The sequence below is a fragment of the Heteronotia binoei genome, chromosome 3 (assembly GCF_032191835.1).
Source record: "Heteronotia binoei isolate CCM8104 ecotype False Entrance Well chromosome 3, APGP_CSIRO_Hbin_v1, whole genome shotgun sequence".
NCBI classification, from domain to species: Eukaryota; Metazoa; Chordata; class Lepidosauria; order Squamata; family Gekkonidae; genus Heteronotia; species Heteronotia binoei.
This window is the reverse complement of record NC_083225.1, coordinates 140,221,783-140,236,849: the sequence shown is the minus strand read 5'-3', so window position 1 is coordinate 140,236,849 and position 15,067 is coordinate 140,221,783. Positions and strand designations below refer to the sequence as shown.

Here is a 15,067-nt window from a genome sequence, read left to right as displayed (position 1 = left end):
CCAATATTGTTATCTGTTGAAGAACTGACATGCTTTTGTAATCTCTTGATTACAATTATATTTGTAGATTCTCCTGAAGTTACAGTAACTGGCTTTGATGGCAACTGGTATATTGGACGGGGGAATGTTTTACTCAGGTGTAATGCTGATGCAAATCCACTACCAATGGAGTTCACATGGAGTCGGTGAGTTCTTGTCCAAATAAATCTGAAACTTTTAGGTATTTTCTTGTGCAAGTAATGTTCATAAAGACATTTTAGAAGAAAAAGTCAATGACATTGGATTTATATTCTGCCCTCCACCCTGAATCTCTGAGTCTCAGAGCGACTCAGAATCTCTTATCTTCCGCCCCCTCAACAGACACCCTGTGAGGTGGGTGGGGCTGAAGGGCTCTCACAGCAGCTGTCCTTTCAAGGACAACCTCTGCCAGAGCTATGGCTGACCCAAGGTGCAAGTGGAGGAGTAGGGAATCAAACCCAGTTCTCTCAGATAAAAGTCTGCGCACTTAACCACTACACCAAACTGGCTATCCTAAATTTCAATCTTAATTCTTTATATAGTGCTAAGGAATAGTCTTTGCACACTGTGCTGTAGATTGATTAGGCTTTGTTACTAATTCATTAGTTCAGAATCTAATATTTATAATACCCTTTTTAAAAATGACTGAAAGAGAAGCAGATTCTTGGAAGATAAATGATTTTATCTATAACACCTTGATGAAACAGTGACTGGAAGCCAGTAGCTTATATACAGAGAATCTGCTAGCAGAGTTCATAAAGGAATTTCCCACTGACCCTTCCTCTTTTGATTTCAGTGGATCCTCATGAACAGCTTAGGTCACAAAGTTGGAGGGGAGTTGAAATGGCTACCCTTCCATCAGCTGAAGCACCTTTTATCATTAGAAAGAAGCTGTAAGATTCTAGCCCATGTACCTCTGGAGTGTTGTAATGAAGTTTTGTTTTTTTAAAAAAACATTTTGTTTACAACAGTCTTCTAATTGGTTGTTTTTGCAAACTCATTTGTTTGCAAGTTTATTTAAAGAGAACAGTAACTTTCAAATGATGGAAATTTTCATGACTTTTTTGGAGCAGGAACACACAGGAACGCAGTTCCGGCTGGCTTGGTATCAGTGGGTGTGGCCTAATATGCAAATTAGTCCCTGCTGGCCTTTTTGTTTTTTTACAAAAAAAAGCCCCGGAAACTTCTGATTTTCGTTACTGCTAGGAAAGGAATTGGTCAGTGAGCTCTGCCTTCTTGCCTTTATCGTTGTCTCTACTTCTGGCTTCTTTCCAGCTCCAATCTTGCATATTTGTACATGACAGGTATTCCCTTTCACCCGCTTGTAGACATACAAAATAGTCTGGAAATGTTAAATCCATGGTGGGGGAACCTGTTTCTCCCCCTCCCCCAGGAAAAATAATGGAAATTTGGGGAGAAATTGTTCTATCAAACCTGCTTTCATCTTTCCAAGGAAAAAATCCCCCAGCTATACTACTTTGGCATAGGGGTCAAAGTGAGCCCACATGACAGCAAAAGGCAATGGAAACCTGATACCTCTCTTACCTACTAAGAAAAAAAATCAGACATCAAGAATAACTTCCTTCAGAAATGCAGGACAAAACCCCACAAATGACCCCATCATTTTTAAAGCAGAAAACACAGTTTAGAATCTATAAAACTTTTATTTTAAAGAAAGCAATAACCTTATATACACACTCGCACCCCAGATATGTAAAGTTGAGAAGGTACTCAAGAGGTTGGAAAATTTGAAGGTGAACAGTTCAGTGCACAGGTGGCTATGAGTCATCTAGAGTAACTTCTTGTAAAGTTGAGATGATAAAATCAGAGGTTTGGAAAATTTGAAGGACAAAGGGAACCAATTAGCTCAGTAGAAAGGTGGCTGGGATAATCTAGAGTACTTCCCCCCCAATATGAAAAGTTGAGATGATCACTGAGTTTTGCAAAATTTGAATGACAAAGGAAAGTGGGTTAGCTCAGAAAACAGGTAGCTAAGAGGACAAAGAGAAGCAATTAGCTCAGAAAACAGGTGGCCTGGGGTAATCTAGAGCAGGGGTCCCCAACCCCCAGTCCGTGGACTGGTACCAGTCTGTGGCCTGTTAGCAACCGGGCCGTGAGTTGCATAATTATTTCATTATATATTAAAGTGTTCTCTGTTCTTTTGGGTTTTTAAAATGCAGATTTTAAAAGCATTTCATCTTTCCCCACCCAGTTTGAAACGGAGGGAAGAAAAATGAACTCTTTCCCTTTTGTAATGCAGAGATAACAACATTGCTGCTATCCCCTTTCCAGCTTGGATAGGAGAGAAGAGCTTCCTTTTGCAACTTCACTGTTCCATTGAGGGGATTAATGAGCTGTAGGTTGGCTTCTGACCAACAGGAAGTTGTTCAAGTTGCTTGATGCTGCAATCTGAACATATCCTTGATAGGTTCACAGTCTGATTGTAAGTGTCAAACAACAGGCTTGCTGAGAAATTTGCGGCATCCTTATTCCTGCTCCCCCCTTCTTTCTATTCTAGTGCTATAAGACCTGCTGGACCTGGGCAATTGGCCATGTCTGTGAGGCAGAATTTGCCATTTTAGTACCTATTGTTACTCTGTAATTTTAGATTTTATATGTTTTAAAAATTGGAGTTTTTACTGTTGATTGTTTTTATGATGTAACCCGCCCTGAGCCTGTTCTAAGGGAAGGGTGGGCTAAAAATTGAATAAAATAAATTCCTGATGTGTGGCTGTTCATTCATATTGGTTTTGTAGTGCAGCATTAATCTTTTGGGAGTCACAAAGGGCTGCAAATGCAAAGAATGTGGGAAAACTCTGAACATTGTCCCTTAACATTTTATTTGATAAAGTGAAGAAGAATGCTAGTTCTTGCAAGTATGGTGTTTTGTTTTTTAAATGAAAAGCTTGCCCCCCCCCCTTTTAAGTGGTACAATCCAGGCCCTTTTTCTGCTACATCATGCACTGTCTAGCAATAATGAAAACACTGGTCAAAAATGGCTTAGATGCGTATTAGATTCTTGCCTGAGACAAAGCAACTTAGGTGAAGAGTTGTAACAAGTAAGTTGTCTAACTGAAATTTACAGTCATAACGCCCTATTAACACAGTCAACATTTTAAAATCATATTTAGTAAGTTTATATTGTGCATGTACTACAAAGTGAAAATATAGTAGTAGCATTTAGCAAACAGTTTATAAATGCTTACAATTATTCTGATTCAAATGAAATACTTTGTATTAGCTTAATTCACAGAATATTCTAAACTTTTTGTAATTCAGGTTGGATGGACAATGGCCTGAAGGCTTACAGCCTTTAAATAATACTCTGCATTTTCTCAGCCCATTGATTTACAATTATACTGGAACTTATGTTTGTAAAGTGGCCAATTTTCTTGGCCAAAAAAGTGCTCAGAAGACCATCTACATACTAGGTGAGTTATTTTTTTTCTGTTGTATTAAAGCACAGATTTCTTTAGAGAGATTCTGTTCAAAATATAATTGTCAACATGGAGGATTTGTTGTTATTTCCTCGTATTTGTAGTAGCTTGAGAGAACTTCTTCAAGGTTGCTTACACACAGTGTGTTCACTTAGTTCTTGTTGCATGACATCTGTATTCCATCCCTGTATAGTTTTGTTGATTTATCTGTTCATAATGGAAGTGACTGCCATGTTTGTGATTGTAGTGGATGGTGTACACTGTGACTTAAACTCAGTCTTAAGAACTTGAAGATACATGTATGATTAAAAATAAGTGGGAACAATTTCTGCTTCTGTTAAGACTGTTGAGCATTTTCTTTAAAATAGCTATAACTAAAAGCAAAAGTTGGAATATGAACTTGAGCATTGACTAAGTAGCAGAGTTGAATGTCTTGATAAGTTTAGCAGTATTTGTTCATATTGTAGTAGGGCAGCTTATATAATAGCATGGTAGTTAGTACTGATCTGTATAACAAGATTGCACCAGGATAATATATGTGAAGTTCAACATTATATGGATGCTACTAGTAGTAATTACATTCCATACATGTGCAGCATACATCTGTTACACAGATCTGTGGTCTGAGTGCCCTTGCCCAGTAAAAACACACAGTTGAAGTCTGGGTGAGAGGAATAATAGGATTTATTGCAATGAAAATGAGAGCAAAGCCATGGCTTGCATACCAAGCTGTTCCACCCCTTTCAGGATGGTCAAAAACCTTCTATACCCTTGATGATATGTTGGCACATGTTAGCACATACACATATTAATTGGCTGCAACGTCCATCATAATTTCATTGCTACACACTACTAATACATCTTATTAAGTGTAAGCTCTGTTGGCATCAGGCCATTGGCAAAAAGCTGTGGCACATGAAGAAATTCAGTATGCGTGGGTCTTGACCAGTTAAATCTGGTTATAGATAAGGATGGAATGTTAGTTGTCTTTGCTTAGCACCTGCTCTGTGAGGCCAGCTCTTCTGTCTTCTTTTCGAGCCTGTTAACGCTTAAAGATGTTACTAAAGCAGGCTTGTGGCCTTCCCAACTGAAGCTGTGTCTCACACATCCTTTTATTTTCAAAAAGCCACCTCTTGTCATTTTGCAGCCTACAGGGTATCGCCCTCATGATTACATGTGGCCTCCTTGATAAAAGATATTGGAAGAAATAGATAAAAGATATTGGAAGAAATGTTGTGGAATAGCAGTTTGTCATTTAAGAGACTGATTGAAACTTTGAAAACTATTTCTCTTTCTTCCATTCTTTATCTTCTGAATATTCTCATCAGGCTTTGTTAAAAGATGAAGGAGATAAGCTTTTTTTAGGAAGGTAGGACCTGAGTCAATGCACAGTGTGAGCACTGCTCCTTTTTGCAGCTAAGATTTGCTGCAAGGGTTGGGTTTAGGGGTTGTAGTGAAGACTGCCTGTGTTCCTTGTGTGTAGGTTTTGCTGAAAAAGTGGGCACATTGCTAAGTGTTTAACTTTATCCTTTGTTACTCAGCATATTCTGGGTGTAGTATTTTAGACTGCAGATTGAATACAAATGAGCTAGCAAAACATAATTAAGACATATTGTCATACTTAAAATATTTAAAATCTAATTTTGTATTCACTTGTGGTTGAGGCAGTGGAGGTCTAACTACATCCCCTTATTCTGCTTTGTCCCATTTTATTTTGTGTTACTGTTTGTGGCTTTTTGCCTACCTGCCCAGTGTCTGGATTCATTTTTGAGCGCACATATAGTTAACTTGTACCTGATTGCCATTTTGTGAGTAACATAATCTGATGTTCTGTATAGTTTTAATATTGTGTAGTTATGTTTTATTTTTTTCTAGATTTGTTGTATAGATTTATCATTGTAACCTGCTCTGAGCCCTGCTGTGCAAGGAAGGGTGTGCTATAAATCTAAGTAGTAAATAAATAAACAAAATATTCCACATTTGGAATATGTTCACAAAAGTAAAATAGGAAGGGGAAGAGAAGAAGATGTAAGTGTTGATCTTCCAAAGGCATATGAGAATAACAATTTTAATTTAGACTTATGTCTGTTCCTGATGCTTCAGGATAGGTTTTTAAATTTTTATTTATTTGATTTTATTTTTTAGCCCAACCTCCCCTACTTGGTAAGGCTCAGAGTGGGTCACAACATTTGAAATCAACATACATTTAAAATATAGTTAAATTGGAAATTAACATTAGCAGTTCTTCATTAGATGGCACAGTAGGGCAAATCAGAAATTGGTTTGTAGTAAGGAACCACCACTCATCCTAGACCATGCGTCTGGTGGAACAGTTCTGTCTTACAGGCCCTGCAAAATTGTTTCAATTCTTGCAGGGCCTGGGTCTCATTGGACAGAGCATTGTGCCAGGTTGGGGCCAGGACCAAAAAAGCCCCGGCTCTGGTCGCAGATATCCGGACGGCCTTTGGACTGGGGATTATTAGCAGGTTGTTGTTGGATGAGCGAAGCATCCTTTGGGAAGCATACCAGGAGAGGTGGTCCCTCAGATACATTGGCCCCAGACTGTTTAAGGTTTTGAAACTCAGTACCCTGACCTTGAACATTCAGTTCATTATTGGTGATTACATCTACATGTAATTTGGATATGAAGACTGATATTGATATTAAAAATGTGATGTGTTTTCCTTCCTCACTCTCTAGTTTAAAAGACTTCTTTATAAGTCTTGACAAAATTTCTTTGGCTTTAAGAGCCAGCCCAGTTTAGGAGCTGCCATTTTTCAGCCTTAATGGTTTTATACATCATTGATCCTAAACTCTTCACAGTTTTTCACATTTTTAGAAAGCTATGACAAAAGTAATTTGTAGTGTGCATAAATACAGGGTAGTAGCCCTGGTTGTCATCACCACCACAACAAGCTAACCTTTATCCCTAACCTATCTTCTCTCAAACGTCTCATATTTCATTATTGCTTTAAAAAGCTCCAGGTAACTGAATATTGAAGCCAATATGGAAAGCAACTAGCTAAGAAAAGGAGATAATTGACCACCGCTGAATGGTGTAAAGTTAACATGCAGACAAGCAATGACCAGAATTTCATGCATATGCATTTTTATGTCATACAGTAGAACATATTCTGAGGTGAAATGATACACTTTGCAGTTTTTCTGAGGATCATTGCTGAAAATACATAATGAAATTTCTGGGTGCCATGCAGCCTAGCACCTAGAATTTGTCAATTCTTCACTGCTTCACTGATCTTTTTAGATTTGCCTTTTACTTAAATAAAAAAGTTTCTTTGTAGTGAGCTGTGAGAAGCAGCTCAGGTTATATTATCTGCAATCACTTTGCAGTAAATTCTCTTGTAAATAAAGGTCTTATGGGGCATTTTCTCTAGTTTTGTTGTTTATATATCATCAGCTGCCACTTTAGTTGACTATTAAGGCAAGATTAAATTTTGTTTGAGAAGTGGCGTAAAATGGATGTTATGCTGTGAAGAGAAGACATGTTTCACATATTTGTATATTGCTGATACCTTAACATTATTTCCTTTATCTTTGTCTGTCCCAAGTTTCTATGATCTATATATTGGGGCACTCTATTGTCAGGAATTTCGCTTTCATATAAAATGTATGCATTAAATATCAGATCTATTTGCTGCTTGATTAATTTAGGAAGCAGTAATGACATAAGCCTTAATATTTGAACAGAAGTCAGTACAATAATGACATGGAAAACGTAATGTATGCATACTAGATTATATTCTAGGAAGTACGTATTAAGGAAGAAGGGTTTGGATGACAAGGACTATTGGAAGAAAAAAATTAAGGGAATAATGTGACCTAGTAGAAAACTGGGAAAGTTTAGGATGATTAAAAAAAAAAAAAGTTTATTGTGGCACATATAAAGGTGTGTATGTGTGTGGGGGTGTTGTGTGGTTTAAAATTTTGTGGATGAGATCCAACAATGGATGAGATCACAATTGGCTCTGTATTTATTGGGTTGTATTCCTCTATCTGTGAGCTTTGTGAACTGGGATGTTTCCATCCCCCCTTCTGCTGCAGTCTAGAAGTCCCTCCTATTGTTCCTGGGGGTCAGCAAATTGTCAAGAATAGTTTAGAGAAAATGGGTCTGCAGTGGGAGAGGGATGGACAGAAATCACTGTCCTCTTCTTCCAAAGATTTAAGACACAGGTTCAATTAGGGTTGCTAACCCCCTGGTCCAGGCAGTGGCTCCCCCACTTCTGTGGGTTTCTCTCCACTCACAAATGCCGAGAAATGTGGTACGATGACATCACCTGGAAGTGCTGCCAAAGTTGCACAGTGATACTCTAGTTTTGGGGCAAAACTCTATGGTAAATTTAGGCTCAAACAGTAGAGTTTTGCCCCCAAACCAGAGCACCACTGTGTGACATCGGTGGTATGATGACATCACCTCTAGGTGACATCATTGTGCCAGATGTGTGCACAGCAGAAGCTCCCAGGAAAGCCTGAAGATCCTCTACTGGGAAGAAGGGAGGACCTGGCAACCCTCAGTTAAATACTTGCCACTTGTAAACTTTGCAGGTGAAAGGTCATGACAGAAGGTGGAGAGAAAAAAATTCCAAAATGATTCAGATCTCTTTTCTTCTACTCTCAAGTTGCCTGCGTTTGGAGCAATCTAAACTTTAGGCCTTCTGTCTTTTATCTGCCATCTGATTTTGATGTAATGCAGAAGGAAGGTGGGATTAAGTAAAGCCACCTAGCATAATGGTCAGTTGAATTTTGTCTACCTCAGCCTGAGAGCATGAAAACATTAAGCACTGCTCCTAATTAATTCAGCCAGTTTCTGAGATGTGTGAGGAACATATCCGCCAGCTTCCAAGCTGGTCCCAAGAGATGTTCACTAAACCTGTGTCTTGCTTAGGAAAGAGAAAGCGGAGAAGCTCATTTCCTGACCATTCCTGGACATGACCTGTAATCTGGTTGCAAAACATAATTTTCAGTATGTTCTCCTGAAGTTTATGCCATAATAATGCTTCTTTGCAAAAATATAACTGCTAAATAACAGATGTTCAACTACAAGATGTTGGAGGGATCAATGGCCTTTATTAACTTCTTTTAGCGATCATTACCTCAGATCCATGATTTCTTCTATGCAGTATCTCTATTTACAAGTTCCTCTGTTTCCTCTTTATTCACTTAGTGTGCTTTAATATGTTCACAAAGAACATATGTTAACAAAATAATCTAACGTATATTAATAAACAATCCCTGTAGTGACAGGTAATAGATCTAACAGTAATAATGTTCAGTTAAATGGGGTTTTTTTAACTCTGTAAGCAAGACATAATGAAAACACTTCAAATATCATAAAACAAAACAAAAATATAATTTGTGTTAATTGAACTACTGAAGTATATCATTGATATTGATGGCTGAAATTGCTTAAGTTATGCTTCTGTAAAAAAATATGGTGCTGAGGAATCTTTCTAGATTGTTGTCTTGCCTACTCAGTTAATGCTACCCTAGAAGAAGTAGTCAGACTAATATTTCATTAACAGTTTCCTCCAGTTGATTATATTTTAGATGATAATATCTACCTGCTTAAAAACATATACTTTTTGATTTTAAATTCTAAATTGTTAGTTTCTACTAACACTAACCTTTTGTAGTGTCGGGGGGAGAGGGGAGCTTTGTAGCTTCATTGTAGCTTCTCTAGTACTTTGAGTATGCCCAGCCCAAGTCTTATAAATAAGCCAATAAAAAAATCTGTTAAATATAAAGAAATGCCTTGGGCATGCTCAGTAAATTTTTTCCCTTTTGTCTAGCAGATTCCTCTTCTGCATCACATGTTTATGAAACTGCCCTCATGGAGAACTGCTGTTGAGAACTAGTCCTGATCTTTTTGGACACACTGATCTAATTGTAGAGTTCTCTGGACTCTAGCCATTGGCATACTGTAAAAACCCTGAAGCTTTGCAATACCCAGATGTAAATTTACCCTTGGCTTGTGAAGTCAGAAGAATAAAGTATAACCTTAGAGTGTTAAATATTGAAAGCATAATTTATGTGATGCACCTATCTTTATAAACTAGGTGGTTTCGAAATTACAAACCACTTTGTTTTCATTTGGTCTACAAGTTTTTCTGTTTTTTAGTCCTTATTTGGGTTAAATGCTTCTGGGTACCTTCCACACTAGTAGGAATTTCAGGACATTGAAATATATAACGCACTAAGTGTATGATTACATCTTTTATAGCTATAAAATTGAATAATGCCACATATTTTGGGCAACAGTTAAAATCATACCTAGCTAACTTTGGCATGCAGTCCATAGTTTTTCATTCTTAACCATGGTATTAATATTAGAATAATATTAATACAACACCAGAATAAATTGTGTGTTTTTCTCTCATGTTTTTAATTCTGACTTTTCAGCTGATGGTATTAATCCCGTGTTCTTGCTCTAAAACAGCACGGAAACAATTGCAGAAAATAATGCTTTTGTACTTGTGAGCTATCTAGAAGCTTTATGACTGTTGTTTTAAGTTTGTACTTCTACCAAAATTAGTGAACATTCATGGAAATATATGAAGAATGAAAAACTATGTTAAATACACTTACCTTCCCATCAACTGTGCTTTCGTATCAGCTCTTAACTGGTTTAGTTTGCATTGACATTCTTTGCCTTTTCTGTGTCTTGTGTATCTCTTTGGTCTTCCATTAGATCCTCCTACTACTACCACATCACCACCCACGATTCCATGGCTTTCTTCAACTGATGGCAACACAGGGTTAACAACACAACCAAAACTAATGTTTCTTCCAACATCACCATGGCCAGAAATGCAGGAAGACAATTGGGGCACCATCATCGGTAGTGCAGTGGGCGGGGCTCTTTTCCTGATACTTGTGAGTGTCTTGGTTGGCGCTGTCTGGTATAGGAGAAGGAGGACGTTCCGTGGTGACTACTTTGCAAAGAACTACATTCCACCATCTGATATGCAAAAGGAATCTCAAATAGATACTCTCCAGGTAGATGATGTGGATTCTTACCCTGACAGTGTGAAAAAGGAAACAAAACATCCAGTGAACAGTCTCATAACTAAAGACTACTTGGGAGAACCTGAAAAAACAGACTGGAACAATGTAGACACTATTAACAGGTACCAGGACAGGTATGAAAGACCAATGGATTATTATGAAAGTGGAACGCTAGGAATGAAATACTTGGGTGATGAATGTTACGATGAAAATGAAGATGACTTGGTTTCACATGTAGATGGTTCTGTAATATCTCGAAAAGAGTGGTATGTGTAATGACCACTTTAAAATCTTGACGGTACATAAAGCCCCTTCCATTAGCTGATCACTTTCAGATTGTTTATACTTTTTCTTGAAGAATAAGCTTTTTGAAGTTGATTTTCAAGCTTTTTATATTCTAACTCGACAAATGAAATGTAAAACCTCCTTTAAATGTATTGAAGCTGCTTTATGATTTTTTTTCCAATGCTGTACTACTGTCTTTCACAAGATCCTAATTTTAACATAGTGTTTTATTTGGCCTATAGCACAAGTTAAAAATCAAAGTGCTAAGTGGAAAAAACAAACCCATGAAATTGTTATAAAGAGTTTGAAATGAAGCTACTGTCTTTCCTTGTGACTACAAACATGTAATCAAGAATTATCTTGGTGCATCTTTTTGAGCTATAAGTTTGGGTAAAAAGCAACATGAAACTGATTCAAACAGAGCTTGATCTAAGGCACATTTTGTTTACATATGGTAATTTTTACAATATGAAATATTCTGATGGCACACTTTTTTCAAAGCTTTATTTTTAGGCTTTCTGCACAGAATTGAATACCTCTACATTTTTGAGACTTGCCATAATTAGATACTGTAGTGGGTGGTACCTCGTACAGATTACTTGTTGCACTGAACCTGTTGCAAATAGACTTTTCAATGAACAGTCTTGCAACATATCACTATCTATATTTTTACACTGCATTTTAATTCCGAACACTGGAATATTAGATTCCAAACACTTAAGCTGCATTTCGGAATAATCTTTTTTGAAAGGTTGATAAAATGTTGCTTCAGTAGAAATGCTTACTGTAAAAAGTAATGTTCAGAAAATGTTAGGTTTCCTTAAACACTCTTCAGAATGTTAATTAAGCACAAAGCTATAAATACATACAGTTTAAACACAGATGCAACTTCTATATTTGAGTGAAGATGCATTTTTAGAGGGGAAAAATCAGCTTTTCACAGAACTTTGTGGAGTTATAAGGAGGGTGTGGGCTGTATAAAAAACATTAAGGAGCATAAAATTTTTAAATGCAAAGGCAACCTTAGGTTCACTGTGTTCCATTTTTTAAGCATATATCATTCTGAAAAACTGTCTATTTTGAGATGAAAGCATGAAAAGGTATGACAAGACACACATGTGTCAGCTTAAAGTGAAGCAATGTTAGCTAAATCTCCTGTGAAGTGTATAGAGAGGCTTTTTTGAAACATTAATGCTGCTTGAAAAGAAATGTAATAGTGTACAGAGAACAACTCACTGCAGACGTAGCACGTTGTACTGGAGATAGAAGCAACAATTTTGTAAGAAACAGAGTTGCTTTCTCTGAAATCTGGCATAGGAGATGGGGAAATTCTGCTGTTCAACAGTACTTCAAGTTTTTTTTTAAAAAAAAATGCTGTTTGTTGCAGAGACTTCAGCATTGTTAGAGGAGCTCAGAGGACATTCGTTTCAGGCTTTAAAAGAAAGCCCTATTGACTTGACTGAGAGTTGTCAAACATGCACAAAACTGATTATAGTTAGTTTTCAGTAAATTATCTCAATTCAGAATCTTTGGAAATATTATTAATTTGGCAGTCTAATTGATGATGTACACGCTAGGGTAATGCTTTGTAGAATGATTTCCAAGTATATATCTGTGAGTAATATGAAATCATTACAACATGATCTACAGTATTTTTGAGCTTTTCAGTGAGTACAGTATCTGTATAAGGTGCAGTTCGACAGTACACTGTGACTTGGTTGCTATGTCTTCAAACATGTGACTGCAGTTTAGTATTTATAAACATATGAAAATGGTTTTCTACGCATCTCTATCACATTGGTAATTCAAGTGGTAATATTACTTTACTTGACCAAAGTCTCTCTTCAGTACATTAGGAAGTGAAATTATCAAACCATGCTTGCCTGTGAACTCAGACGAGTTACTGTAATTACTATATGGATCTGGTCCATCACTAACTGATGTAAACTTACTTCAGTCAAGTATGGCCAGGCCCTAAGCTAACAGCAGGTCCTAACTCTTGTGTGTGTGTGTGTGTGTGTGTGTGTGTGTGCGTGCGCGTTTTATTATCTTTTTTAAAAAGATAGTTTGTGGTCTTAGAAACATCTCCATTGTAAACAGTAGTGGCATACTTCATGTAAGCCCCCCAAACACTTTCTTGTAACACTCAAATCTAGAAGTGAGTACATAATGCTCTGTGTTCTTTATCTTAAGTTTGTTACAATTTATCGAGAGTTCCACAGTTAAATATGAAGAGGTTGATAATAGGGTTAAGATGTTAAGTGTTGCAGTGTTTCTTACCTAATGTATGTTTGGTGTAAATAGAGAACTGATTGTAAGTATGAACTAGCTGTTGTGTGAAATAAATCTTTTGTTAAATTAATCTCTTGAATGCAGGTCATATGCCCAAATGATTGAAAAACACAAAGTAATATGCTAAAGTAGGTTAGCAAACTAGACAGCAGAACATAGTTGGAAAACATCAGATTGGTATTTCTCTGCAACATAGCTGAATTGCACTTGAAAATAATTTCAAAAATGGATTGCTGGACAGCCTGACAGACTGTCATTAGGAAAGATTGTATAGTAAACATAAACCATTTAGCAATCACTTGTCCTCTAGCTGCTTATATAATCCACATCCAAAAGGCAGAAAAGGCTGTTTAAAGTTGCTTTGTTTTTCAGCTGTACAAAGGTTTGACTACTATTTTGTTTGGCGAAGTAGTAATTTAGACTGTCAACCACAGAAAAGATCTATAAAGAAAGTCACCAGGACTTAAACTGATGTTGCTGTCCAGTAACTATTCCTATGGATCAGATTTCTCCAAAGAATACAATCCCAGCCATATGTGAAAAATTAATAAAATCTAAGAGATTTGGGGCCACACATCCATTCTACTAACAATGGTGCTTTCCACCAGCATAAGGACACTTCTCCTGATGGAAGAGGCTCAGCTTTTCTGCCAGCAGTAGAGGAAGGCATTTGCAATCATTGATAGAACCAATCCACAAGTTCAAACTCAAGGTTTTATAGTACATAATACTTCCAAACCTCTCGATAGCATTTTAAGACACTTATAGCTAACAGTGTGGTTTCCCAAATTAATGGAGTAACTAGTAATAAGGTCCATTGTGGAGAGAAATACAACGGGCCCTAGAAATTTGCTGTGGGTGAGTGTCGTGGCATTGGGGGGCTGGAGAGGAAAGGGAAACATAGAGGGAGGCTCAAGGTATGTTGAGAAGGGAAATGTAGAAAGTGGGGGAATGTGGGTTAGGTTATCAGAGAAGGGGGTAGAAGAGAAAGAAGGGATAGGGGCAAAAGAGATGGGGGTAGATTACTTTCTATCTCCTCTCCCCTCTCTGCAGTCTCTACCTAGGAAAAGTACATTGGGGACCGAAGCAGCTTACATCATTCTCTTCTCCCCCTTTTGATCTGCACAACAACCTGTGAGGCAGGTTAGGTTGAAAATCTTTGACTAGTCCAAAATCACCCAGTCAGCTTTCATAGCAAGAAGCTGGATCTAGCAGACTCTGCTGTGAAGTGCCACATCACGCTGACTGTCATAGGGGGTGACCTCAGAGTGTGCCATTTTCTCCAGGGGAACTGATATCCGTTCATCTGCAGAGCAGTTGTAATTCTGAGTGATCTCCAGGCCTCACTTGGAGATTGGCAACAATGGTTCCCCAGGAGGAAATGGCTGGTTTGGAGGGTGGTGTCTATGGGAGGGATGGTGGCTCAGTGGTAGAGCATCTGCTTGGTAAGCAGAACGTCCCAGGTTCAATCCCCGGCATCTCCAAAAAAGGGTCCAGGCAAAGAGGTGTGAAAAACCTCAGCTTGAGACCCTGGAGAGCCGCTGCCAGTCTGAGTAGACAATACTGACTTTGATGGACCAAGGGTCTGATTCAGTATAAGGCAGCTTCATATGTTCATATGGCATTGTACCTGTCTGAGGTCCCATCCCTCTTCAAACTCCACTGTCTCCACCTTTCAAATCTTCAGGGATTTTCCAACCTGGAGTTGGCAACCCTCTCTCCTTCCCAGCCAATCATCAACCTAGCTTTATTTTCTTCTCTGAGTTTAGCTTTCCATCTCCTCCCCCACTCCCTGCTGCCTCTGCCTATGAAAAGGACAGACTTTCTCCTCATTGGGGACCAAAGCAGCTTACATAATTTTCCTCTCCCCCTTTTGATCCGCACAACAACCCTATGAAGCTTAAAATGTGTGGGTGGTCCAAAATCACCCAGTCAGCTTACGGAATAGGAACCTGGTCTGAAAGACTCTGCTCTGAAATGCTGACTGCCACATCACAGTGGCTGTCATAGGG

General features: G+C 37.9%; 1 protein-coding gene across 2 annotated transcripts in view; it reads left to right on the top strand.

Annotated features, from left to right (window-relative positions):
• The window catches only part of NECTIN3 (nectin cell adhesion molecule 3), a 94,368-nt gene that overhangs the window by 45,718 nt on the left and 33,583 nt on the right, over positions 1-15,067 (top strand). Inside the window, exons 4-6 of one of the 2 annotated variants that reach the window (XM_060234531.1) lie at positions 68-185; positions 3,298-3,449; positions 10,162-13,125. In XM_060234531.1, coding sequence (XP_060090514.1) covers positions 68-185; positions 3,298-3,449; positions 10,162-10,754 — 863 coding nt within the window. In that variant the 3' untranslated portion in view covers positions 10,755-13,125. Of the gene's footprint in view, positions 1-67; positions 186-3,297; positions 3,450-10,161; positions 13,126-15,067 lie in introns of those variants that run through there. The other variant, XM_060234532.1, reaches the window with a different exon arrangement.